Here is a 27,166-nt window from a genome sequence, read left to right as displayed (position 1 = left end):
ACATTTACATCACTTTGACATTAAAGTATTTTGTGTATGACAAACATGACAAATCTATTTAAATCTGACTTTGTAACACAACAAAATGTGGAAAAGGTTAAGGGGTAGGAATACTTTGAAGTCACTAGTTAGCAAGCTAGCAGCTAGCTAATCGTGCTAGCGTTACTAGCTAGCTTGCTAGCGTTACTAGCTTGCTTGCTAGCATTACTAGCTTGCTTGCTAGCGTTACTAGCTTGCTTGCTAGCGTTACTAGCTTGCTTGCTAGCATTACTAGCTTGCTTGCTAGCATTACTAGCTTGCTTGCTAGCGTTACTAGCTTGCTTGCTAGCGTTACTAGCTCGTCGCTTGCTAGCGTTACTAGCTCGTCGCTTGCTAGCGTTACTAGCTAGCCGCTAGCGTTACTAGCTAGCCACTAGCTTACTAGCATTACTAGTCAGCACTACCAGCTAGCCACTAGGCTACTACTGGCTCTGCTAGCAGGTGCTAAAGCACAAGCAACAGTGGTTGTTTGGTTGTAGGGATTTTTGGCATTAACATTATATAATGGACTCAAACCAGGACCTCTAGCGGCACAGCAAGAACTGCGATGCAGTGCCTTAGACCACTGCGCCACTTGGAAGGCCCTACTTTTCCAACTTCGACACACTATGATACGAACACACTAACATAACGCCCTGGACCAGAGCCAATGCGTCGACTGGTATGTGCGTAGCACACTGACGCTCTGTAACACATTGAAAGGTTGCTCGTGCACATTCCAATCGAGATGCAAAAATCCAAAAATCACATGCTTTGCAATTCGCAGCCCAGGGCTTCGTCAACTAATCTGCAGCTGGATGGTTCTTGCTGTCACTGCCTCCAATATATTTTGAATTGGAAATATTTTATGTATTTAATGTATGGGATATTATAGCCTCGGGATTATATTTTGTATGGCATATTTTAGCATTAGGAGCATATTTTATCATTGGGAATATAATCATGCCTTGTAAATACGTTTTGTATGGCTAGACAGAAAGCTACTTAAGAGATGTCGAAATTAATCTGGGTGACGTTTGAATTATCTACAGTCAGTTGCTATGTGTCATCTAATAATCCCATGGCAAATATGTCAGGGGGGAACTGAAGCTTTTAGTATCATTTAGTTTTTTGGCTAGTACTCTTCAAGTAATTTCTGCAAGGAACTTCACACACACCCCCCTCAAGAGACAGTTGGGCTACTCATAGTCACTGTTGCTATAGCGAAGTGAGAACGCCATCAGCAATAACAGTAATACATTTCTAGAAATGAAATAAATACCTAAATATTAATGTGATAATCTAAAAAGCATTTTGCGTGTGTAGAACATCCGGACAAGCCTCTGTGTGGCATATAATTTTTTTATTTTTTAGATTTAAGCGCTGTCCTTTCATCAGTAGCTGGCTCTACATCTTTCTCTCGCTCTCTCTCCTATTCATATTGTTTTCAGATAATGTCTCCCTTTTCTCTCCTCTCTCTCCGTGCTGGTCTCCATCTTATCTTTGCAGGGCGTCACACCTGAACAATGCTGATGTGCTGTCTTATCAACCACATACATTCAGTATTCACCATTTTAAGCTAACAAATACAACATAGAACCGGTTTGCCTGCTTTGATCTTTCTGTGGATTCCTTTCTTGTTTCTTACCTGTCTGTCAGGTAATGGGCCATAATATATTAGATGATAACTGTTGTGTGAGTTAATCACTGGGCCTAACATTCTATCAGGCTCAGAACAAACAATGTCTTTATTAGGGAATAGGATAGCAATAGGGTGTAATGCTATATTGTGTAACTGAGAGCACTTGAGAACTGCTTGACAACTCCAGTCACTGAGTAACTATGGTAAACTCGTGCAACCCCTACTCTCGCTTTTTCCGTCTCTCGAATTCTCTCTTGCCCCCCTCCATCACTATCTCTCTCTCGCTACTGTACTTGCCATTTCTCTTTTGCTCATCCTTCCTTTTTGTCTTCTCTCTTTCTCAGCCAGAGAGCTCCTATCTCTTCCTCTCGTCTGTCTGCTCTCGATCTCAGACAGAGAGCTCCCATTTCTCCCTCCCTCTCTCGCTCTTTTTTTCTTCTTTCCTTTTCTTCTATCTTTGGCAGTCTCAGCCGGTGAGCTGTGCCCCCCCCCCCTTCTCTAGGGGCATCTGGTGGCCGTATCCATGAACAAAGTCCCTCCCCTCTGTGACTCTTTACTCCCCAGACCTGTAATCCACATCCTAGCAGCAGCTACCATGGAAACGCCAAAGGCTGAGCAACCCTAGTCCCTGCACTTCACACAGCAGAAGAATACCATTTCCTTAGGCACGGGCCTGGCTGGCAGAGACCAAAGGTGTCGCCATGTTCTCTTGTATACACTGTGCAGGTGTATAATGTATCCTACCTTTTTAAAAAAAGTGTTCAGGTGTTGCAATTAGGATGAGGGCAGTTACTGCTTTCTTCTTTTTGAAGTAATGTGTTCATGATACTTCTGTTACTGTGTTGTTCATATCCTTTGTTGCTTGTGCTTCTGCTGGGAAATAGAGGCTGAAGTGCTGCATGGAGTAGGAGGGTCATTAGGTATCCCTCAAATGAACAGGTGTACACACAGTAAATGTGTGCTGCACGGAGTAGGAGGGTCATTAGGTATGCCTCAGAGGGTAACCGCATGAATGAGACGCAGACGGCAGCCATTTTGTGCCAAGGCTAAAGACGCCTTACAGTTGATAAAATTCCCTAGAAAAAGCAGCGGATAGGGGTGCATTGATTTCGTTTGAAAGAAGAATGTTTCAACTGGGCCCACTGTTCTGTTCCATGTTGAAACGGGGGAAAAATTGAATACAAATGAAACAAATCTAGTTTGGTGTTCTGTTGGTCCCTGGATCAGCAGATCACCCTGCTCCACTGTAACCACAGCTCTGCGTTGTATCCATTCGGGGAGACACGGAACTGTACCCAGTTTGAATTCCTTTAAAATATACCCTTGCTTCCTTTGTTCCTTGAAAGAATTGGACGGCAGCAAGTCATTTAATGCAAACGAATCCTTTATATATGCCGTCACTTACAGATCAGTGATTTAGCCTACCTCGGGTAAGGGAAAAAATTATAAATTATTATTGTAACAGAACCCGGGCCCTACACCTTATTCGTTAGCCTTGTTAGTGTCACCATCTTGTGGTCGAAGACGTTACACTTTAAACACTTTCAATAAAGTTTCTTCAATTCAGCTCTTCGTTTGAGTTCAAGACAACCCCATCCACCCCATCCATCAACACTGCTTTTCCCTCTCCCGTCACCACTTCCAGGTGCCCACAAAGAAGCTGAAGAAGTTTGAGAAGGAGTACCAGACCCTGAGAGACAGCCAGCTGCAGCAGGAGGACCCTGTCGACCGCTACCAGGTAAGAAACAGACTGCTCCGTTATCTTAACTACTGCTCCAGGATCAGTTTACTCTTACCTCCCATTCTGACGTCACCTGTTAGGCGGATATCTGACCCTGTACGAGTGGTTAGGGGCCTCACTTCTCCCTGTTCAGCCACTACAATTACCCCGGTGTTTCCCATAGCTATTAGTGTTACTTCAGAGCCCCCCCCCCCCCTTACTGTAACTGTATACTCCCTAAATAATTGGATCTCAGAAAACGGTTTGTTTGTAGGTATAGATGACGCTTCGGGAAGTCTTTGGTATCCTACCTAAAGAAACAACATCTAGGGGAAACGCTGATATCCTTCCCTGTAGACCCCAGTCCCACCCACTTTCTCTCTCCCCCTCTCTCCCTCCAGTCTCGGCTCAGGTCTGTGTAGAACACTGCGCTGATCGTGGCAGACTACGCGAGGTGTACCCAGACTCAGTGGAGAGAGACTTTTGTTATGAGTGGAGGCCATAGAATTGTGCTGGTCAAAGATGAGGAAAAGAAAAGATATGTCTCAGGGCTTTCCTTTGTTCATAAGGCCGATTCTGAGTAACGAAACCGAATCACCTGCGAACCTCGTCTAGTTGTAAAGTGAAATTGACTGTGATGTGTGAATGAAACTGACGTCTCATTGTTTGTCAGGACAACCTGTAGAGTTGTGTCCTTGTGGGATTGATTTTAGTATTACTGTTCATGTGAGAGAGAGAAAAAACGGACATTGATGTTATAATTAGGCCATGGCTGTTACAACCGGGCTTGGATGTGTTTTTGACGAGGCTAATGTTTTGTACATGTGCTGTGCAAAACCCGTACCCCCAATGGCCTGCTGCCCTGGACAATTCGAATGGGCCAACGTCACAAAGTTTGTCACAAGGGCTGAATGTGACAGATACATGACAATTATAGGCATATCTGTTCTGTTTTGTTTGTGCTTTTTTTGTTTTCATTTTCGGTAAGGCTTTGAGTATTATGTCACGTTTTTAGTACTTCGTGTGTGCTTTTTGAGTGTTATTCTTCACCATTTAAAGATGTATTTATTGAACCTTTATTTATGCAGATTTGTCTAATTGACATAAGAATCTATTTTGAAAGAGAGACCTGTTCATATATTTTGAGTGTGTGAACCAATGGGCTTGCCCTGTAGTTGTCATGTCTCTGTCATGTAGGCTAGATTCCGTTTCACCTCTCCTTTCAGCCCCTTATTCATATTTTTCACCAACTCTGCGACGTTCACCCCGTACGAAAGGACAGCAGGGCATTTCGGCAAGGGGTTTGTGTAGCACAAATGCAGAAAGTTACGCCGCCATTACAATTATTACTGACAAACGTTTGAAACGTTTTAAAGTTCATTGTTGTTTGGGACCATGTTCCTAAGTGCTTTTTATTTTTCTGAAGTTTTTATATAGTATTTTTTTTAACAATATCTTACAGTTGAATTTTGTTGTACCTACTGCAAGACTCACGTTGTGTTTACGTTCATGCTATTCTGAATGTGATGCCTAAAGCACAGAGTTTATATTTGTTCTGACCAGACACAAAATACAATAAAGTTTATTTTGTAAAGAAAACATGTTGGATGAGATTCTAAGCTGTCTTTCCAGAGAGCCTGAGTCACATGAGTTTGAGCATCCTCGTTCCTCATAACGAAAGACATGTAATGAAAGCAATTAGGATCCGTTTTAAGACTGCCGCTGTGTTAGATGAAATGAGGCCACTGATCCGTTTGAAAATGTATCCTTTCCTTCCCTCCCTGAAGACAACCAATTCAACCATGTCAGATCAGAGATGACCTCAAAGAAAGAATAAGTAAGGAATGCATTTGAAAAGTATTTGGACAGGCCCCAACTGTTCACTTCAGTCCTCGTCCCCTTCTCCCACCCCTAAACACATCAGCCTCTGTGAAACACAGGGACCGGATACAGGGAAGGGTGTGGTGGAGGGAAGTGAAAGGAGGAGACAGAGACCAGTGGGGGAGGGGTGTTTTGCAAGATGGTGTGGAATGAACTAACTGACCTGTGAGTGTGAGAGAGAGAAATAACTGACCTGTGAGTGTGAGTGTGTGTGTCTGTGTTGCTGTAGTATTTGTTCCCAGCATCATCATTGTTGTGACTCTGGATAGACCACAGTAAGAGGAGAAAGGTAAGCAGACTCCCAAGTCTGAGTTTATGCAGCTTAGCTCAGTCTCCTGCTTACTGCCTGTTGTCGGGCTTCCTGTGCGCAAACAGTGCAGCTTTCTTGTTTCAGCCAAGATGCATCAAATCGTGAAGGGCGTGAACAGGATGGGGTTGGGTCAGGTGACTCAGCTTGGTCTCCATGACAACGGAAACATCTCCATCATTGTCATGTGAGACCACTTAGAGGCTGACAATCAAACATGATGGTCCTGGTCATAAGATCCTTTTTTATGGGCAACAATTACTTTCTGTGCCTGCCTGCCTGCGTGCGAGCCTGCCTGTTATATTTGAAATGGCGTTGAATGTATGCCAGTTTGTTGCATTGGATTACTGGTTATACGGTTTGCTTGGTTATTGTATATCGATGTTTGTTGGTCCTTCTCAGTTCTATTTGAAGGACCGTTGAACAAGCCTTCGTTCAAACACTGAAGCGTCGGGGGGAAATGGCACTAAACCTAGTCAAACAGTACAACAGGGATGTGGTTGTTACTGTACAATAAGGGGCAGGAAGTTCAAATGAAGGTCATAACGTTAGCTGTGTACTGTGTGTGTATGTGTGTGTGTGTGTGTGCTTGCTTGCTGTGTGTGTAGCAAATTAACTGTCGCTACGTTTGCAGAAAGAACAGGTTGTTGTGCAAGTGTTTCTCCACATACTGTGCATAGTCTTATTGTGTGTGTGTGTGTGTGTGTGTTGCCCACAGAGAGAGAACCGTCGTCTACAGGAGGCCAGCATGCGTCTGGAGCAGGAGAACGATGACCTGGCCCACGAACTGGTCACCAGTAAGATCGCCCTGCGGACCGACCTGGACCAGGTGGAGGACAAGGCAGACGTGCTGAACAAGGAGCTGCTCTGCACCAAACAGCGCCTGGTGGAGACTGAGGAGGAGAAGAGGAGGCAGGCGGAGGAAACCGCACAGGTAATATAGCACACGGGTTGCCAGATCTGTCTCTGTTTAAGCCAGCGGTATCACAACAGCATGGTCATATTTTCATGATGACAAAGTAACTTTGGCTGTAGCAGAAACAGATCCGGGCTAAACGAAGATCGAGAATTTAATACAATTAAATTACTAAGGTTCCCGTAAATTTTGCAACCCTTGATAAGCCACCAAGTGTACAGACTGTTGTTCCAGCTTCAGCGCTACTCATCAGGACAACCATTTGGCTGTATTTGGTGTGTTTAAAAACCCTGCAGCTCCCCAGCGCCATCGCTCGGTGACCACTGCTGGAGGGCTGTGGAGGCTTCCTGTGAAACCTGCAGGCCTTTTTCCTTCTCCGAGGTCTTAATTGTGGTATTAAGGATGATCAATGTTACGGTTGATTTTCTTTCTTCTTCTACAGCTATAAATCGACATGCTCTTTCGCATAGACATTAAATCAGTTACGATACCGTCGTTACCATTTTCCTGAGGTATAAACGATAAGAGGCACTTCACGCAAAGGTTACTCTCGTTTGTCTTGGTTTATGTCACATTGTCTCCCAAAGTCAGTGTCCGGTGTCTGCAGAACGTAAAGTAGCAAAGTGCCTTCTTGCCCTGTCTGTCCAGATCAAAGAGGTGTTCAGGAGAGAGCTGGAGAAAGCTGAGTCGGAGATCAAGAAGACCACGGTCATCATCGCTGAATACAAACAGGTAGGATCCGGAGTCACGCCGGAGAGGCGAGCGTCGCGTGTAGCCGTCATTCTAACCGCGTCGCCTTCACTTTTTTCGACCCAGATACAATACAATGAATCCTAATCCTACAGTGTCCCAAAAGTCCCATTCAATCTTAATTGAGATAAAAAATCTTCTGTATTTGATGGTGTTCTGGTGTATCTCAAAGGTCAATGAAGGTGTCCAGTGAATGTGTAAATGCTTTGTAGACAACAAGTAAAGCCCTCAAAGTCAGTTAGTTCCACAGTTTTAAAAAAGTGTTCCCCTCTAATCAAGGACTGTTCATTATCAGGTAGAACAGAAAAGCAGCAGGCTCCAGACCTTGTAGGGTAAGAGTTGAATAACCCTGCAGTAAAGGTTGTCCTCCTGTGTGTGTCCCCAGATCTGTTCTCAGCTCAGCACCCGGCTGGAGAAGCAGCACGCTGCCACCAAGGAGGAGCTGGACATCATCAAGGTAGTAATGATGCAGGGCAATGATGCACACAGTATGTGTTATGTGACACCATATTATTTCTAATATTTTAGTTGTATATCTCCTGTGTTTTTGTTGTACCTTTTTTAATTTTTTTTTATTACATTGTTATTGATGACTGCGTTGTTGGGGTTAGAGCTGTCAAGAAAGGCATTTCACTGTACTTGTGCATGTGACATTAAAACTTGAAGCTATGCCGTTATCTGTGTTATTGGTGTGCTGTGCTTTTGTGATCGATGGTTTTATTGAGCTGCTGCCTTGGTCATGTCTCTGACCTTAACAATGGGCTTCCTGGGGGTGGGGGAAATAAATAAATAAAGTTGAAATAAAAATAAATGATTGTGATATGACAAACAGCGGTAGGCATTATGACAACAATGCGTAACTGTACGTTTTGCTTCCGGTACGTGCTCCTCCTCTCTTCCTACAGAGTAAGGTGATGGCGTGTGAGCGCTGCAGGGAGGTGTTCAGTAAAGAAGGTCCTCTGCAGATACCCCCTCCCAGCAGAGACAACAGGGACAGTGAGCTGGATGAGGAGAAGGACTCCCTGAAGTCCCAGCTCAGAGAACTGGAGCTAGAGCTGGCCCAGACCAAACTACAGCTAGTGGAGGCCAAGTGCAAGATGCAGGTCAGATTCTATGCAGGCAGCAGCACTGCGGTATCTCACTCAATGCAGGGTCATTCCGTGTCCTTCCAGCAAGTCATGACACCCACCACTTCTCAGATTGTTCTGAAATCGTTTCTGTAGTTAGAAAAACCGATGAGATAAGCATTCCCGAAGCGTTATTGTGTTGCGAAATAATTTGATCTCTGAGAAATTAAGCTAATTGATTGCACCCAAATTGGCAATTTTTTTTACATTTTATTTGTAGGATTCATATTATCTTCTCTGTCTGACAGAGATCAGATTATATTTCAACGGAATAATGTTTCAGGAATGCTTATCTCACCTGTTTCTAACTAGAGAAACGAGTTCAGGACAATCTGGGTGTCGAAGTCCTCTTTCTTGTGCTTTTTTGAGGTGGAACGACTCTGTAGTACAATAAAGTAGTATATATACACGCCTTCTGACAGTTGGTCCGAAGCCATTGGATATGCGTGCTCTATTTTCTATCCCTTTTGACTATTCATGATGTATTATGGTGGCTGACTCATGCCTGCTGTGATGACTAATATTCAGGCTTGCTGTGATGATTATTCATGAGTAATATGCTGACCGTTTTATTCCTTTATTCTGTCCATCCTCAGGAGTTGGAGCACCAAAGGGGCATCCTGATGAACGAGATCCAAGCGGCCAAAAACTCCTGGTTCAGCAAGACCCTGGGCTCCCTGAAAAGCTCCGGGGGCAGCGCCTCCCAGTCCCAGCCCCCCTCCTCCCCCAAAGAGGGGCCCCCGTAAGCCCCTACAGAGAGGGGGGGGGGGGGGGCTGGGTCTACTACAGTATATGCACAGGAGAACTTATGAACACTAGCTAAATAACACCTGAGACAATGCAGTATTTCGTTTCCGGGGAGGGGGAGAGATTGCCACAGAACAAAGTTCGTCCTTTACACATCTTCCTCTCTCTCAAGCCACTCCACTGGCCCAGCCACCCTCAGTCACTTCTTCAATTCAGCTTTGATGAGACTTGACTGTGTCACGTGTCATCCTTTGTGGTGTGTGAAACCAAGATGGAGAATGACTGATAAATCTAGTGGGTTGTCATTTACACTGTAGGCCGGGGCTCAGAATTCTCTTCAGCAAAATGGGGTCTTTGAAGTGAGAGGATTGCAGAGTGCTATAGAACTCTATAGGTCCTTCGCAGGGCCATAGTGAACATTCACTACAGCAACGACACCTAGTGGTTATGTATCGCTACTGCTGAGTATAGCTTATCAGCAGGATATGTGGCTGACTGATATGCGGAGAACTTTAACAAACCTAAATGCTTTGGCAGCCTTGAACCCGACTTGCAAGGATTGCGCAGCAGTTACCGGCAATAGTTTACCGTTTTCATTTTAGGAATATATATTCACTGCTTAAACAAAGGAAACTACTTATACGAGCATCTTCTGCATAACATATCTTTACAGCATTCCAAAAGGGGACACTGCATTCAGAATCTAAAAACAAAATCTTGTTTGTTCTTTATAGTAATATTACATAAACTGTTGTCCTATAAATATGTTTAACTAATTATTGGTCATTTTTAATCTTGTATAGTTCTAAAACAAAAAAGGAAGAAGTGCTCTGTACATTAATTGTTTTGTTTTTTTACTGTTTAGAATTTCAATGTCGTCTTTGTAGATGTTGACATAACTAAGCACAGTGTGTAAAGGTCTGAGTCAGGTGCATCTCTGTTCACCCAGAAGTCAAATCATAGGTAAACTGCGTGACTAACGTCTGTTGTCCATGCGTTTTGGAAATGGAGCGTTCCCGGCAAGAACGAGGTCTCCATCCTCGCTTAAGGAAACTCTCGGGCCAAAGAGTTTTATCCGAAAGACCGGAGGTAACCTAACTAATGTGATGGCTACAGTACGGTTTAGGAATGACCCGTCCCATCTCTTCTTTTGGCAGCAGTAATCTGACTCTACCTTGCTGCTTTAACAGGACCGAAAACACCTACTTTACAAAGCCGGACACTCACCTAACCATGTCTTGTGAATTGGGGCAGTATAATGTACTACAGACACGGTTTCCGATTGCATATGAAACGTCATGACGATCCAATTAAATCGCACAATAGTATTTCACACCTCTGATGATCATTTTTTATGATGAGGTGAACAACATTCCAAAACGTCTGTCCAAGCCAAGGTGCCCATGTGGTTAACTAATATGTTGGAAACTCTCTCAATAGCAAAGCCCATGTGGTTTAGCATATGTTGGAAAGACTTTCTCAATAGCAATGCCCGGTCATTACACTCAGTTTCTAGAGCCATATAAATGGCAGTTTTTTGCTGTCTCATATCACTGCTCTGTGTATACCTGTATGAATTCACACACTTGTATGTGTGTCCAGCACCGACTAGTTCCGGTTGAAATGGTTTGCTTCCTTTTTTTCAACGAAGCAGTGACTTTTTCTTAAGCCCAGATCCATGTAAACGAAAGAATCGGAAGAAAGCCGTCTCAATATATTATACTCTGAAAGGATCGTCACCTGTGCCATGATGACATACCTGCCCGCCATTTTAAGAGCAGGATGCTACTACAGAGGGATCCGGTTCACGTCCCATTTGTCTTAACCCGCTTCCTTTCCTTCGTGAACACAGATCTGAAAAACCTTGACGGTTGATTGAATGTAATATGATGCGGTCCAGGCGTTTCGCCTATTAGTGGTTACAATGGAAAGGTAAAGACATAAGGAAGCCAGTTAAGAGTCATTTAGGACACGGCCATGTTTTTCGATGTGTTACGTGACGGATTTCAAGGCGCTTTAGCCAGTGTCATATTAAGTTTAACGAGGTCCCGGCCTCTGTATGTTATGTGCACTAACATTAATATGGTAAACACTATTTTAAATGTTAATTTTGTTATTCAGAGAACAAATCTACTTTCTTTTGTTGTAATTCCTATTTTTTCTGTTGTTGAGAAGACAGTGGGCAAATTATAATCCAACTACAACGATGCAAAAAAAAAAACTTCAGATTCACAATATTGTACAGTAAACTATACTTCAACCGTTGTTCTGCTTTAGTTTCCAACATGTTGGAGTTGTCCCTCCATTTTCCTCGTCATTCCCACGTGAATCAGTGACATGCTCGAACTCTAATGGTATTTTCTGTACTGTAATCGTCTGACGTACATCAATAAAATTCCGTTCTCTGTCCACCAATTTTGATTGTTTCGTTTCATGGTTTTTCTTTTCTCCAGTTCAAACAAAATAACAAACCGGAGACCCTGTCACATGTTTTGCTAAACACCTGAGGTAGTTTTAACCATATTTTGAGGAAATCGTTTTTAAAAAATTACATTGTTCAAAGAATGGAGTAAAATGTGCATATTTTGGGCTTTGATTGGGTACGACCGTTGAACTAAGCTCATGAGATGTTTCTATATATTCTTCACGAATCAATGTGTATACACCGAGTGTACAAAACATTAGGAACACCTGCTCTTTCCATGACATAGCTTTCACCTTGTCAGTCTATGGACCCTTATTGATGTCACTTGTTAAATCCACTTCAATCAGTGTAGATGAATGGGAGGAGACAGGTTAAGGCATGAGACATGGATTGTGTCTGTGTGCCATTCGAAGGGTGAATGGGCCATACAGAAGATGCCTTTGAATGGGGTATTTTTTTATTTACCTTTATTTAACCAGGCAAGTCAGTTAAGAACAAATTCTTATTTTCAATGACGGCCTGGGAACAGTGGGTTAACTGCCTGTTCAGGGGCAGAACGACAGATTTGTACCTTGTCAGCTCGGGGGTTTGAACTCTCAACCTTCAGGTTACTAGTCCAACGCTCTAACCACTAGGCTACCCTGCCGTACTGGTAGTACAGTAGGATTTGTGTCAAGAACTGCAACGCTGCTGGGTTATTCACGCTCAACAATTTCCCGTCTGTATGAAGAATGGGCTGCAACTCAATATTAGGAAGGTATTCTTAATGTTTTGTACACTCAAACATGAATGATATACACTTAAGTCCAAAAATCTATGCGCCAACGGCAGATTGCCTCTTTAATCAAATCAAACGTGTGGAGGAGATTCTCATATCAGCAGCTTGTTATAAAACTGATGTAACCCTCCCAAGGCAATATTGGACTTGAAAATCAACGTTTTATTCCTTTTATATCAGCACACAGCAACTACCATCTTTAAAATATATTTCTGTAGAATACAATAATCAAATCCAATTCATTTAGATTATTTTGATATGATGAAACATACAAAAGGTATAGAAGTGTACACCTCCACTACACTCCCCCTCTGACTGATGTTAAATCATCTCATGTTTTCTTAAATATGTCATCTTCCCCAAAAATATTAAAAGGTAGGGTACATTTATTTTTAGAAATGAAAAATGGGAAACTGAGAAACTACAAAACAAACACAACTGTTAACTACATCCCCACCAATCCCCAAAATAAAGCATTTGTAAGCAATAATAATTATCAGTAAAATATCGATACTTTATACATCATTTCATAGGTGTAAATGTATGGTTTATACATGTGTTAACATGTCAGCAATATAATCCAATTTGGCAATGAAAGCGAGTGAGAATACATGTTAGCAGGTGAAGGTTGGCCCTTAAATTAGAAATGGACTATTTTAATGACACACTTCCATTTGATCAGTTATTTGAGTTCCATCGAGAAAACATTCACCTCGCACTGACAATATCATTCTAATGTTGCAGAAAGAGACTGCTTCGCCTGATACAGTACCTCAACTCATCTAATCATTTCTTTACAGATTTTGCTTCTACTGGGTTGGAAGCCCCTGTACAAAAAAGGAGGTAGAGAGACTGGTAGCTCCAGTGAGGTTGTTGAGATGATTACCATGTATGTTCCTTCATCAGATAACTACCACAGAAAGAGGTTTTACAACCCCTTTTTGGGTAAACAACTGAATGAGAAAATTGGTTTCAGCCTCAAATTAAGCTCCACTGTTCAGCCATATATATATTTCCAAAGGAATAAAAGTGCAATTTGACTTAGATAGTAAACGACTAGCAGTGTGAATGCTTTTTTGCGATCTATATAGATTAATCTGATAATATACAGTGCAAACATTGGATCATTACAATTAATGCAAAATACACCGTAACTATATTCATAAGCTCACAAATACAATATCTTTACTACCTGAATGCTATGCAAGAAGGAGAGGGTTATGTACAGTATATATATATAAATATATCCACGTATTTGCATATGAAGTCAGTAGATTCCAACATTGAATAGTAGAAAGGTGTAGAGTATACAAAGTATGAAATCAAGTTGTCTTTTCAAGTGGCATTTGAAGAACAATAAGTCTCGTTCAGAGAGGCCTTAAAGTAGAGAAGTTTACAGCAAGTCGGCAACAGTTGAAACCAAAGTCAAAAGCTCATTTGCACATCCGTTACGAGTCTCCAAACTCGTTGCGCACAGCAAGGGAAAAAAATAAATATCAAGTTATGTATAGCACTAGTCTTTTGTCCCGGATCAAAACGGATATGAGGCGAGATCTGAACAAAGACATCCGTTCCTCCATCCTTCCTCCTCCGTGTTGTCATCTACCATCTCATACTACAGCAACAACGGCCATCAGCCATCTTAGAACAACGGTCGGAGCTCCTAGGTGAGTGTCGCCACCCTCTTTCTCTTTGGTACCTGCCACTCACTAACACTGGGTCGTTTTACTGCCAGACTCCACCCCCATGGTGAATCCATTGCCAAGGCTCTTGGGGCTTGGGGGACTGGTCTGGACTGGGGAGGAGGTCTCCCGCTTGGTGGAGGCGGAATCCATCGAGGAGCAGCTCTTCTTGGGCACCCTGGGCCGTACCACCGCCGTCTTGGGGATGACCGACATCTGTCTCTGTCCATCAATTCCCCTTAGTGGGGGCCTGGTGGGCAGACAGGTGGGGGAGGAAGCCCCAGACAGTAGAGGAGGGATGGGTCTGGGATTGCGTGGCGGCAGGGGCGGAGGGCACTGGTCCTCCTCATCCTGGGTCAGGGTGGTGTCTGTGCCCTGGTTGGCTTGGCCCTCCTGGGGGTCCTGATCTGGGGGAGGGTCCTGCTGCATGCTGCCCTGCCTGGAGGTGGTCTTGTCGGATCCGGGAATATCGCAGCTGTCCGTGCGCCGCCGGGAGCCCTCGTGCATGCGGCTTGTGGCCACCACGGCCTTCATGATAGCCTGCAATCAGAGAAACATGGCACACCACTGTCAGTCACCAAGCCTGCCACGAGCCATCTTATTGCAATGTAACATTGGCAATAGAGAAGACAATTCCTTGAGGCATAGATCTCAATCAAGACGGTGGTAGAGCCACAAGCTTACATTTCCAGAGACAATCAGAGCAACATCCAACCATTCAAACTGCGATGTTTGTTGTTGCCCATTGTCGTCTGACATGGTAAATTACTTTTTTATTTTTCCCTTCAAATTAATGGAACAGCTGGAGCTGGATCTACATTAGCTTTTAAGCTAATTGATGCGTTGTAATTTTTTTAGCATAGGTTTGTCAATGATGATTCTAGCAGTGCTTTCGCTTCCATTTAAAAAAAGAATGCACGTTTACTTGATTCTACATTGCCCTATTTGGGACCCAAAATGAATCCCATTGCTCACCTTGAGTTTGCGCCGGGCGTTGAACTCCTGTAGCTTCCTTTGAGTGGTGTCCATGTGGGAGAAGCGGGCAGCCTTGCCCAGTACCCAGGGGTGCTCCAGAGCCTCCTTCACCGTCAGCCTCTTGTGATGGTCCTGCACTATCAGCTTACTGACCTAAGGGGGACAAGCAATGGGACAGGTTGTTATTAAACATAATTCAAAACCCAAAAATGAATATGCATAACCATGCTAATATAGAGTATAACCAGATTTGCTTGAATCTGGCCCTGAGCAAGTTTTTTTTTTTTTTTACAGAGAAACAGGGGAGATTATTTTTAATTGGGAGTTTTTTTATTTTATTAATCGAAGTGAAATAGTTGTGAAATATTAAACAGAATATAGTGCAGGGGTCCGCAAACACACGACCCGCGGGACGTTTTTTTGGTGAGAAATTATTTAAATAAAATATTTTTTGAGGCTTAGTTGTTGTCAATTTGCACTGTACAAATGATTAGAATTATGTTTCGGCCCCCAACCATCCGCTCTGACCAAAATTGTCCCTCGGCTGAATCTAGTTGCCTACCCCTGAGAATGGGTGTAACGCAACATATGCTCAGCAGTAATGCATTTTCTGCCATATGGGGTTTTCCTCTGGCCCTGATGAAGCCCGAGACAAATTGCATTCTCCTAAAATAAAGGGTAACATACATTTTCCTAAATTTAACAAACCAATATATTGTATTTGTCAAACCAGTTGTGTAAAACATGTATTAAGGGCCTGCAATCAAATAAAAAGAACAGACGTTGTACATTTACAGTATTTACATAATTCAATCATTAACAAAGAAAAAAAGAAAGCAGAAACAGCACACTGTTAACCATAATAAAAGCCTCTGGAGTGCAATGCTTTGCATCGAAACTCACCAAGTCCTTAGCGTTGAGGGAGACCTCATCCCACCAGGGGGAGACAAACTCATAGTCGCAGTTGAGGATCCGGCTGTACATATACTGGTCTCCCCTCGGATCGAAGAAGGGCTCAAATCCACACAGCCTGAGGGGAAAGGCAACATTTCCCTCTGATTATTTGTTTCGCCACTTTCACTACTTGTTTTAAAGACATAAGACCCCGCTCTAATAGACTTGCAACGGTGTACTACATCAGAAAGCCATATGACACGAGGAAAGGGTGAGATTGGCTGCGATACTGTAATGAGAGGACTTCAAATTGCCAGCTACCCACTCTGAGTACATGCAGATCTTGGGACAGATTTTTAAATGTTTTTTTAACTCACAAGATGTACAGGATGACTCCCACTGACCACATGTCCACTTCAGGACCATAGGCATTGCCTCGGAGGATCTCTGGAGCTGCAGGGGAGAGAGTGAGGTATGGAGGGACAGCTGTCAGCTCCCACACAGGACACTTCTTTTTGACTCATATCAGTCTCTCAAACACTATGTACTATCAATGTTATTTCTGTTGATGCTGTACTCTATAATCTCCATTAAAGCATGCACTACAGTATATCTGTAAATAAAACTTATATATAAATATATATATATTGTGTTTGTTTGTTTTGTGGTTGAGGATGATTTATTTGACTGATAGCGATCCCACAATGTATGTAATATATCTACAGTGCTTTCAGGAAATATTCATACCCCTTGAATTCTACATTTTGTCCTGTTACAACCTGAATTCAAAATGGAGTAAATCATTTTTCTTTCTCACACACCTATCTGCACACAATACCCCATAAGTGAAAACATGTTTTTAGACATTTTGCAAATTTATTGGAAATGAAATACGGAAATATCTCATTTACATAAGTATTCACACCCCTAAGTCAATACTTTGTATAAGGACCTTAGGCAGTGATTACAGTCTTTCTGGTTAAGTCTCTAAGAGCTTTGCACACCTGGATGTTTTTTTACCCATCTACCAATAGGTGCTTTTCTGATTTTAGCAGAAAAGCCTGCAGTTTGAACAAGGCTTTAGAGACTTACCCCAAAATACTTACCCAAAAAGACTGTCATCGCTGCCACAGGTGATTCTAACATGTATTCACTCAGGGGGTTGAAAACTTATGTAATACACAAAAAATTACAATTAAATCAACTTTAATCTTTAACTTTAACAAAATGTGGAAAAAGCCAATGGGTGTGAATACTTTAAGGCACTGTATATAATATTGTAATGAAACAGGCAGTGAGTGTAGAGCGAACCTTCTGGTCCGAAGCCCTGTGCCATCGACTTGTGCCACGAAGGTATGCCTAAATTTGCCTAAATAACTACCGCCCCGTAGCACTCACGTCTGTAGCCATGAAATGCTTTGAAAGGCTGGTCATTGCTCATATCAACACCATAATACCAGAATCCCTGGTCCCACTCCAATTCACATACCGCCCCAACATATCCACAGATGACGGAATCTCTATTTCACTCAACACTACCCTAGCTCACCTGGACAAAAGGAACACCTACATGAGAATGCTGTTCATTGACTACAGCTCAGCGTTCAACACCATAGTGCCCTCCAAGCTCATCACTAAGCTAAGGACCCTGGGACTAAACACCTCCTTCTGCAACTGGATCCTATACTTCCTGACGGGCCGCCCCCAGGTGGTGAGGATATATCCACCACGCTGCCCCTCAACACGGGGCCCGTAAGGGGTGTGTGCGTAGTCCCCTCTTGTACTCCCTTTTCACCCACGACTGTGTGGCCACGCACAACTTAAACCCCATCATTATGTTTGCCACACAACACGACGGTGGTAGCCCTGATCACCAACAACAATGAAGGAGAAGGTCCGAGACCAATTGTATTCTCATTAGGATAACTGTTAATCCATAACTCACCACAGTATCCAGGTGTGCCACACACCGTCTTCATGGTCACTTGTTCATCTATTATCTTCGAGAGGCCAAAGTCAGCTGTGAAGATCAGATAAGGGTTTAGTCTCATTGGCCTTACCGTCTTTTATTGTGTATCATTCATGTACTGTATGCCACAGAGGAATAGTTGATCTTTACAAAGACCACTACTTGTGAATTATGGGCAGGAGTTACAAAAGAAAACAAAGTAACACATGCCATATCACAGGAATGTCTGGTCCTGTGTGGCTCAGTTGGTCGAGCATGGTGCTTGCAACGTCAGGATTTAGGGTTCGATTCCCGCTGTGGCCACCCATACAAAACAATGTTTGCGTGAACTACCGGAAGTCACTTTGGATAAAAGTGTCTGCTAAATGTCATATACACTTGTGTTTTTATTATTATATTAAGGTCCAGATCCCAGACCAGGCCATATTCCTGCAAGAACTCCTACCAGTAATATTTTCTCATCTAAATATGAGAATAATTAAATAAAACATTTGGCATTTTCATATTTTGACCAAACTGCAAACGGTGGCACTCCCCGTCAGTGCCACCACCTATCATATTTTGACCAAACTGCAAACGGTGGCACTCCCCGTCAGTGCCACCACCTATTTAGCTAGGAAATTGTCCGTTTGTCAAGGAAGGTGTCAGTTCTGTAGCCTTAGTCTACAGGTACGTGTGGTTACCTATCTTAAGCCGGGCGTCCAAGGAGAGGTCAGCGTAGAGAAGGTTTTCTGGTTTCAGGTCACGATGCACCACCCCATTCTCATGCAAATACTGTGACACAAAACACAAAAGAACAAAACAGTTGCAACCTTAGTTGAATCCACTGCCTGTAAATCGCCCTGAATAAGAACGCCTGTTAAATGACAAAAAATGTCAAATGAAGTGCGTCGCTGGGAGCATGTGTCGATACTGAAAGGATCGAAAGAAAGGGAGTGCTGCGCTCAGATCAGCATCATCCATTCAGATCTTTCCTTAACATTATAGTTATTTCGCAATACCGATGAGGGATCAGCACCTAGCGAGATATTACCACCTACGGCTGCAAATATTCAAGCGACTTATTCACGCTTTCCTGAACCAGTGTTTGTACATTAGAGACCTCTCTGATGCCGAGGAAGCTCAGATTCAAACTCCCATTCACCCAGAAGTGGCACCACAGAACCCAGTGGCTTGGTGGGGGAAAAAAACTATTCTGGGGCCCGTAGTTTTTCCTGATCGTGTACCCTAACCTGGTAAAACTCTAGACCTTATACGGTATGATGTGATTCATCTTTTGTAAAAAAGGATGCAGAGAGAAAAATAATATAGAAATAAGAACAGAAGGAATAAATACACAATGAGTAACAATAACTTCAAATCAAATGTATTTATATAGCCCTTCGTACATCAGCTGATATCTCAAAGTGCTGTACAGAAACCCAGCCTAAAACCCCAAACAGCAAGCAATTTTTTATTTATTTTTTATTTCACCTTTATTTAACCAGGTAGGCTAGTTGAGAACAAGTTCTCATTTGCAACTGCGACCTGGCCAAGATAAAGCATAGCAGTGTGAGCAGACAACACAGAGTTACACATGGAGTAAACAATTAACAAGTCAATAACACAGTAGAAAACAAAGGGGGAGTCTATATACAATGTGCAAAAGGCATGAGGAGGTAGGCGAATAATTACAATTTTGCAGATTAACACTGGAGTGATAAATGATCAGATGGTCATGTAGAGGTAGAGATATTGGTGTGCAAAAGAGCAGAAAAGTAAATAAATAAAAACAGTATGGGGATGAGGTAGGTGAAAATGGGTGGGCTATTTACCAATAGACTATGTACAGCTGCAGCGATCGGTTAGCTGCTCAGATAGCTGATGTTTGAAGTTGGTGAGGGAGATAAAAGTCTCCAACTTCAGCGATTTTTGCAATTCGTTCCAGTCACAGGCAGCAGAGTACTGGAACGAAAGGCGGCCAAATGAGGTGTTGGCTTTAGGGATGATCAGTGAGATACACCTGCTGGAGCGCGTGCTACGGATGGGTGTTGCCATCGTGACCAGTGAACTGAGATAAGGCGGAGCTTTACCTAGCATGGACTTGTAGATGACCTGGAGCCAGTGGGTCTGGCGACGAATATGTAGCGTGGGCCAGCCGACTAGAGCATACAAGTCGCAGTGGTGGGTGGTATAAGGTGCTTTAGTGACAAAACGGATGGCACTGTGATAGACTGCATCCAGTTTGCTGAGTAGGGTGTTGGAAGCCATTTTGTAGATGACATCGCCGAAGTCGAGGATCGGTAGGATAGTCAGTTTTACTAGGGTAAGCTTGGCGGCGTGAGTGAAGGATGCTTTGTTGCGGAATAGAAAGCCGACTCTTGATTTGATTTTCGATTGGAGATGTTTGATATGAGTCTGGAAGGAGAGTTTGCAGTCTAGCCAGACACCTAGGTACTTATAGATGTCCACATATTCCAGGTCGGAACCATCCAGGGTGGTGATGCTAGTCGGGCATGCGGGTGCAGGCAGCGATCGGTTGAAAAGCATGCATTTGGTTTTACTAGCGTTTAAGAGCAGTTGGAGGCCACGGAAGGAGTGTTGTATGGCATTGAAGCTTGTTTGGAGGTTAGATAGCACAGTGTCCAATGACGGGCCGAAAGTATATAGAATGGTGTCGTCTGCGTAGAGGTGGATCAGGGAGTCGCCCGCAGCAAGAGCAACATCATTGATATATACAGAGAAGAGAGTCGGCCCGAGAATTGAACCCTGTGGCACCCCCATAGAGACTGCCAGAGGACCGGACACCATGCCCTCCGATTTGACACACTGAACTCTGTCTGCAAAGTAATTGGTGAACCAGGCAAGGCAGTCATCCGAAAAACCAATGCAGGTGTAGAAGCACGGTGGCTAGGAAAAACTCCCTAGAAAGGCCAAAACCTAGGAAGAAACCTAGAGAGGAACCAGGCTATGTGGGGTGGCCAGTCCTCTTGCCGGGTGGAGATTATAACAGAACATGGCCAAGATGTTCAAATGTTCATAAATGACCAGCATGGTCGTATAATAATAAGGCAGAACAGTTGAAACTGGAGCAGCAGCACGGTCAGATGGACTGGGGACAGCAAGGAGTCATCATGTCAGGTAGTCCTGGGGCATGGTCCTAGGGCTCAGGTCCTCCGAGAGAGAGAAAAAAAGAGAGAATTAGAGAGAGCATATGTGGGGTGGCCAGTCCTCTTCTGGCTGTGCCAGGTGGAGATTATAACAGAACATGGCCAAGATGTTCAAATGTTCATAAATGACCAGCATGTTCGAATAATAAGAAGGCAGAACAGTTGAAACTGGAGCAGCAGCACGGCCAGGTGGACTGGGGACAGCAAGGAGTCATCATGTCAGGTAATCCTGGGGCATGGTCCTAGGGCTCAGGTCCTCCGAGAGAGAGAAAGAAAGAGAGAATTAGAGAACGCACACTTAGATTCACACAGGACACCGAATAGGACAGGAGAAGTACTCCAGATATAACAAACTGACCCTAGCCCCCCGACACATAAACTACTGCAGCATAAATACTGGAGGCTGAGACAGGAGGGGTCAGGAGACACTGTGGACCCATCCGAGGACACCCCCGGACAGGGCCAAACAGGAAGGATATAACCCCACCCACTTTGCCAAAGCACAGCCCCCACACCACTAGAGGGATATCTTCAACCACCAACTTACCATCCTGAGACAGGGCCGAGTATAGCCCACAAAGATCTCCGCCATGGCACAACCCAAGGGGGGGCGCCAACCCAGACAGGATGACCACATCAGTGAATCAACCCACTCAGGTGACGCACCCCTTCCAGGGACGGCATGAGAGAGCCCCAGTAAGCCAGTGACTCAGCCCCTGTAATAGGGTTAGACTTGGCGAGATACAGGGTACCAAGCTGAAGTGCAGGGGTATGAGGTAATTGAGGTAGATATGAATAAAGTGACTAAACAACAGGATAGATTATAAACAGTAGTGTATGTGATGGGTGAAAAGAGCTGATGCAAAAAAATGGTTTACGCAGATAGTCTGGGTAGCTATTTGGTTAACACTTAAACTAACTATTTAGCCGTCTTTATGCTTGGTGATAGAAGGTGCTCAGGGTCCTGTTGGTTCCAGACTTGGTGCAGCGGTACGCTTGGGGTTTTACTTGGCTCATCGCGCTCTAGCGACTCCTTGTGGCGGGCCCGGGCACCTGCAGTCTGACCTCGGTCGTCAAACGGTGTTTCCATGTTGGTGCGGCTGGCTTCCGGATTAAGCGGGCGGGTGTTAATTAGCGCGGTTTGGCAGGTCATGTTTTGGAGGACGGATGACTTGACCTTCGCCTCCCGAGCCCTTTCGGCAGTTGCTGCAATGAGATCGAAATTGGAAGGAATAAATAAATAAAAATAGGCCTATAGCCTACTGTTTATATTTGCATTCAACTCGGTTTTTATTTAAAGTATATTTTTATATGTCGCTTGTTTGTATCAATTGCAAAGACACTGGCAACTTTGTATTTATAGTCATATTTTGTTCTGAAGTTGTCGGCGTCACAGAAAGATTGATAAACCATGTGAGTCTATGTTTAGCGGAGATCTTCTCTGTATGAAGTTACGTGGGAGGGCATAAAAAAGCATCTAACGACACACTTAGCTGTTCAATATGTGGTCTGAGGCAGGAGTTAGATTACGAGCATTTTCAAGTGCAACGTTAATAGCGATGGTTTAGGGAAACTGCTCTAAGATTTAAAGGATGCTCCTACGAAGGTTCTAACAATGAACGTAGCCTTAAGATGCTTTTGGGAAACCGGGCCCTGTACTGTTGTCAAACCTGACCTGGGCCCTGTTTCCCAAAAGCATCTTAAGGCTACGTTTTTTTGTAGTTGTAATTATCTCTTTATTTAAATGTCCCTTTTTTCTTCTTTGATCAGGGTTTACACAGACAACAAAAGAAGCGCACCACACAGACAGAGTACAGGGAGTTAAGTAAAAACAAATATCATAAAATTCAAAGACAGCAGTATCATTTATATGGGCCATTTATGGGCGGTGTTCTACATACTGGAGACCATGTTTTCCAGAACTTTTCAGTCCTCTAGTGCAGGTCAAAAGTGAGTTTTTCTAGGGGAAGAATAGCAGAAGCCTGGAGAGAGGCCACATACTCGCAGATGGTATTTCTGGTGTGGAACTCAACAGCAAAATTCATTTTGGGGCTAAATAGACGTTCAGATTCAGGCTCAAATACAATGTCACAGTCAAAATAAAGTAGGTTTAGGTTCAGTGAAAGAGCAAATTAATTATCTAAGATCTTCTGAATGAACCCCATTCCAATAAGACTGGATTCTATTACAGTCCCAAAATACGTGCATATTAGGTGCCAGTAGCTTGTTGACAGTTGAAACATAAATGTGATGCATTCTGTGAAAGTCGAACTTGTCTAAGTTCATCGTTTATTGCATTTTTATTGGATAAGTATTAGAATAAGCCTCCTCAATATTTGCAGCCGCAGGTGGTCATTACTTTCTAGGAGCTGATCCGTCGTCAGTATTGTGAAATATTTTGAATGTTAAAGGTACGATTTAACTGGAGAAAGCTGATCCGAGAGCGGCGCTCCCTTTCTTTCGATCCTGTCAATATCGACACATGCTCCAACAATACACTTTGCGACCGTTCTCTCTGCGTGGTGTTTTGGGAAACGCTTGCTACATCTTCTGCTGTTATAGGAAAGATAAATCGTTAAAACACTTGTAAGCCTAAGTTTAATCTCTATTGGGAAACCGGGCCCTGATCAGTTCAAATGCAAGCCGGTGTGGCACTTGTTTCAAAATTAGTTTGGAATGACGTTTTGAAATGCCAAAACCGCCATTTAAAAAAATGGTCTCTCTTCCCATTAGCATTTTAGTTTATATTTTTGTCTTTCAAAATGGGGTCCTTCCCACCTTTTCAGTCATGCTTTACAATATGTGAGATCCTAAGCGGTCACCATCTCTGACCCTCCCCCACGGTACAGGCCAGCAGAGCTCAGGGACATTGATTACTGTTTGACCGAGCCAAGCCTGGACTGATTGTAAATCAATAGTAATCATCTGACAGAAATATGCTACTGGATCAATACTCAAGGATACAACATGATTTATCTCTGAATGAGTCACAATTCAATAGTGTTTAGGGTTGGAGCCAAAGCCTGTCCCCACACCGGTCCTTTACAAATGAAGATTGGACAGCCTTGCTGTAGATGTTATAAATGTTATTGCTATAGCCCTACCCAGCCGCATACTACTCTGCATCCAGCTGCTGGCTTGTCTCTGAAGCTCCTCAGGGTTGATCCTTGTCAGTCCCTGGATGGGAGACCAGATGCTGCTGGAAGTGGTGTTGGAGGTCCAGTAGTCATTCTCCCCTCTGGTCTAAGGAGATCCCAGGGCAGTGAAGGGGATATTGCCCCGCATAGGTTTTTTTGTCTTTCGGGATGGGATGTTACAACTGGTATCCTGACTCTCTGTGGTCACTAAAGATCCCATGACACTTAGCGTAAGAGTAGGGGTGTAAACCCCGATGTCCTGAATAAATTCCCAATCTGGACTTCTTACCATCACCTTCCACCTAATCATGCCCTGCATCCAATTGGCTTATTCCTCGCCCCTGTAACTCTTCCCCAGGTCGTTGCTGTAAAATAGAATTTGTTCTAAGTTATCTTACCTGGTAAAATAAAGGTCAGTAAATAAATAATACAATACCTGCCTATGTATTGTCATAGCCCTAATAATCAAGGGCACCCCAACCCAGAAGCTGCCACAGTTGTGTAGCTGGATGTTGAGTTCTGTCACCTTTAGATACGCAGTCAGTGATAGTTAAGTACATTCTGTCCATCTTAAGCACACTTTTACCACAAGAACAAATCAGTTTATGTTAACATCAATGATCACAACTGTGTGGACTAGAAGACAGATCTGTACAGGCGTTGACACTTGAAGAACAGAGAGAATGCCAGAGGCAGAATGTCAGAGGCAGCAGAGCAGCCTAAAAATAATTTGGGATTTTGGCAGTGAAGCCCTTTACAGTGTATATACAGTACTTCCCCAGAGTCAGGTGAACTCATGGATACCATTTTTATCACTGTGAGACCTGAGGGACACAGCCCAATCAGGGTTTCACTTGGCAGGATTAATTGAAACTCTAAATGAGCAGCCCCTGATCTAAAATTGACTTAACAGACGGGGCCCATTGCTGCAGTAGCTCAGAAGCTCTCTGACTGCTCTCACCATCCTATTCCTCAAGAGTCAAGAGAGTTCCGACTCTGACTACCAGATCGGTTGCAGTGTTGTAAGGTTACCATGAAAGCGTCAAGTGAAAATAAAAGGAAACATTGCCCTTAAATGGTGGAACTATGAAAATAATGTGTTCAAGAGCAACTGAAGGGGCGGCAGGTAGTGGTTAGAGCATTGGACTAGTAACTGAAAGGTTGTAAGATCGAATCCCCGAGCTGACAACGTACAAATCTGTCGTTCTGCCCCTGAACAAGGCAGTTAACCCACCGTTCCTAGGCCGTCATTGTAAATAAGATTTTGTTCTTAACTGACTTGCCTAGTTAAATAAAGGTTAAAGAAAGAGCAACTTAAGGCAATAAACAACTTATCTGGTAGAAAAAGGCCTATTTCACTTCCTCAAAATCCCCAGAATGAAACTAAGGCGACAAGAAATCTGTAATTAATTTTGTCCAAGGATGTTTAATTTTACATATCACTAAGGTGTTTGAGGCAGTATTTCTCAAGTTCCAAAAATTGCGATGGGTTGTATTACATCATGTAAACAACGTGACCAAGCGGCGCAGATTACTGTTTGATTTGAGAAGGGTGCTCCTCCCTCACCACTTGTGCCCGTTCACGCCATAGCCCGGTAATCTTAATCAAACTCCCTCATTGTTTGGAGAGAGCCTAGCATTGTTTTATCTCATACTCCACACTGCTTTTGTGGAAATGTTTATAGAGCCAATTCAACAGCTCAGACACGAGAGGTATGTGGCAGGGTCTACAGTGAATCACGGACTACAAAAGGAAAACCAGCCCCGTCGCGGACCACGATGTCTTGCTCCCAGACAAACTAAACAACTTCTTTGCTCGCTTTGAGGACAATACAGTGCCACCGACACGGCCTGCTACCAAAACCTGTGGGCTCTCCTTCACTTCAGCCAACGTGAGTAAAACATTTAAACGTGTTAACCCTCGCAAGGCTGCCGCTCCAGATGGCATCCCTAGCCGCGTCCTCAGAGCATGCGCAGACCAGCTGACTGGTGTGTTTACGGACATATTCAATCAATCCTTATCCCAGTCTGCTGTTCCCACATGCTTCAAGAGGGCGACCATTGTTCCTGTTCCCAAGAAAGCTAAGATAACTGAGCTAAATGACTATCGAGCTGTAGCACTCATTTCCGTCATCATGAAGTGCTTTGAGAGACTAGTCAAGGACCATAACACCTCCACACTACCTGACATCCTAGACCCACTCCAATTTGCTTACCGCCCCGATAGGTCCACAGACGACGCAATCACACTGCCCTAACCCATCTAGCCAAGAGGAATACCTATGTAAGAATGCTGTTCATCGACTACAGCTCAGTATTTAACACCATAGTACCCTCCAAACTCGTCATTAAGCTCGAGATCCTGGGTCTCGACCCCGCTTTGTGCAACTGGGTCCTGGATTCCTGACAGGCCGCCCCCAAGTGGTGAGGATAGGAAACAACATCTCCACCCCGCTGATCCTCAACACCCACAAGGGTGCATTCTCAGCCCTCTCCTGCACTCCCTGTTCACCCATGACTGCGTGGCCATGCACACCTCCAACTCAATCATCAAGTTTGCAGACGACACTAAAGCGGTAGGCTTGATTACCAACAACGACGAGCCTACAGGGAGGAGGTGAGGGCCCTCGGAGTGTGGTGTCAGGAAAATAACCTCACACTCAATGTCAACAAAACAAAGGAGATGATCGTGGACTTCAGGAAACAGCAGAGGGAGCAGACCCCTATCCACATCGACGGGACAGTAGTGGAGAAGGTGGATAGTTTTTTAAGTTCCTCTGCGTACACATCACAGACAAACTGAAATGGTCCACCCACACAGACAGCATGTTGAAGAAGGCGCAGCAGTGCCTCTTCAACCTCAGGAGGCTGAAGAAATTTGGCTTGTCACCAAAACACTCACAAACAGCATCCTGTTGGGCTGTATCACCGCCTGGTACAGCAACTGCTCCACCCACAACCGTGAGGCTCTCCAGAGGGTAGTGAGGTCTGCACAACGCATCACCGGGGGCAAACTACCTGCCCTCCAGGACACCTACACCACCTGATG

At 43.8% G+C, this 27,166-nt stretch overlaps 2 protein-coding genes across 5 annotated transcripts in view; one reads left to right on the top strand and one right to left on the bottom strand.

The window, feature by feature from the left end:
* The window catches only part of LOC109902324 (rab GTPase-activating protein 1-like), a 162,881-nt gene extending 151,357 nt beyond the window's left edge, over positions 1-11,524 (top strand). For 3 of the 4 annotated variants that reach the window (XM_031786311.1, XM_020498595.2, XM_031786314.1), the window contains 6 exons: positions 3,306-3,398; positions 6,287-6,502; positions 7,133-7,216; positions 7,620-7,691; positions 8,140-8,337; positions 8,958-11,524. In XM_031786311.1, the coding sequence (XP_031642171.1) occupies positions 3,306-3,398; positions 6,287-6,502; positions 7,133-7,216; positions 7,620-7,691; positions 8,140-8,337; positions 8,958-9,107 (813 nt within the window). In that variant the 3' untranslated portion in view covers positions 9,108-11,524. Of the gene's footprint in view, positions 1-3,305; positions 3,399-3,781; positions 4,982-6,286; positions 6,503-7,132; positions 7,217-7,619; positions 7,692-8,139; positions 8,338-8,957 lie in introns of those variants that run through there. The other variant, XM_031786313.1, reaches the window with a different exon arrangement.
* An 822-nt stretch (positions 11,525-12,346) lies between these two features.
* The window catches only part of LOC109902328 (calcium/calmodulin-dependent protein kinase type IV), a 32,626-nt gene continuing 17,806 nt past the window's right edge, over positions 12,347-27,166 (bottom strand). The window contains exons 6-11 of the mRNA XM_020498598.2: positions 18,515-18,605; positions 17,808-17,882; positions 16,240-16,315; positions 15,872-15,998; positions 14,969-15,121; positions 12,347-14,533 (exon numbers count right to left, since the gene is read on the bottom strand). Coding sequence (XP_020354187.2) covers positions 14,021-14,533; positions 14,969-15,121; positions 15,872-15,998; positions 16,240-16,315; positions 17,808-17,882; positions 18,515-18,605 — 1,035 coding nt within the window. The 3' untranslated portion in view covers positions 12,347-14,020. The remainder of the gene's footprint in view (positions 14,534-14,968; positions 15,122-15,871; positions 15,999-16,239; positions 16,316-17,807; positions 17,883-18,514; positions 18,606-27,166) is intronic.

Source organism: Oncorhynchus kisutch, linkage group LG13 (genome assembly GCF_002021735.2).
Source record: "Oncorhynchus kisutch isolate 150728-3 linkage group LG13, Okis_V2, whole genome shotgun sequence".
NCBI lineage: Eukaryota > Metazoa > Chordata > Actinopteri > Salmoniformes > Salmonidae > Oncorhynchus > Oncorhynchus kisutch.
The sequence above is the reverse complement of the archived record's forward strand: the minus strand, read 5'-3'. Positions and strand labels throughout refer to the sequence as shown.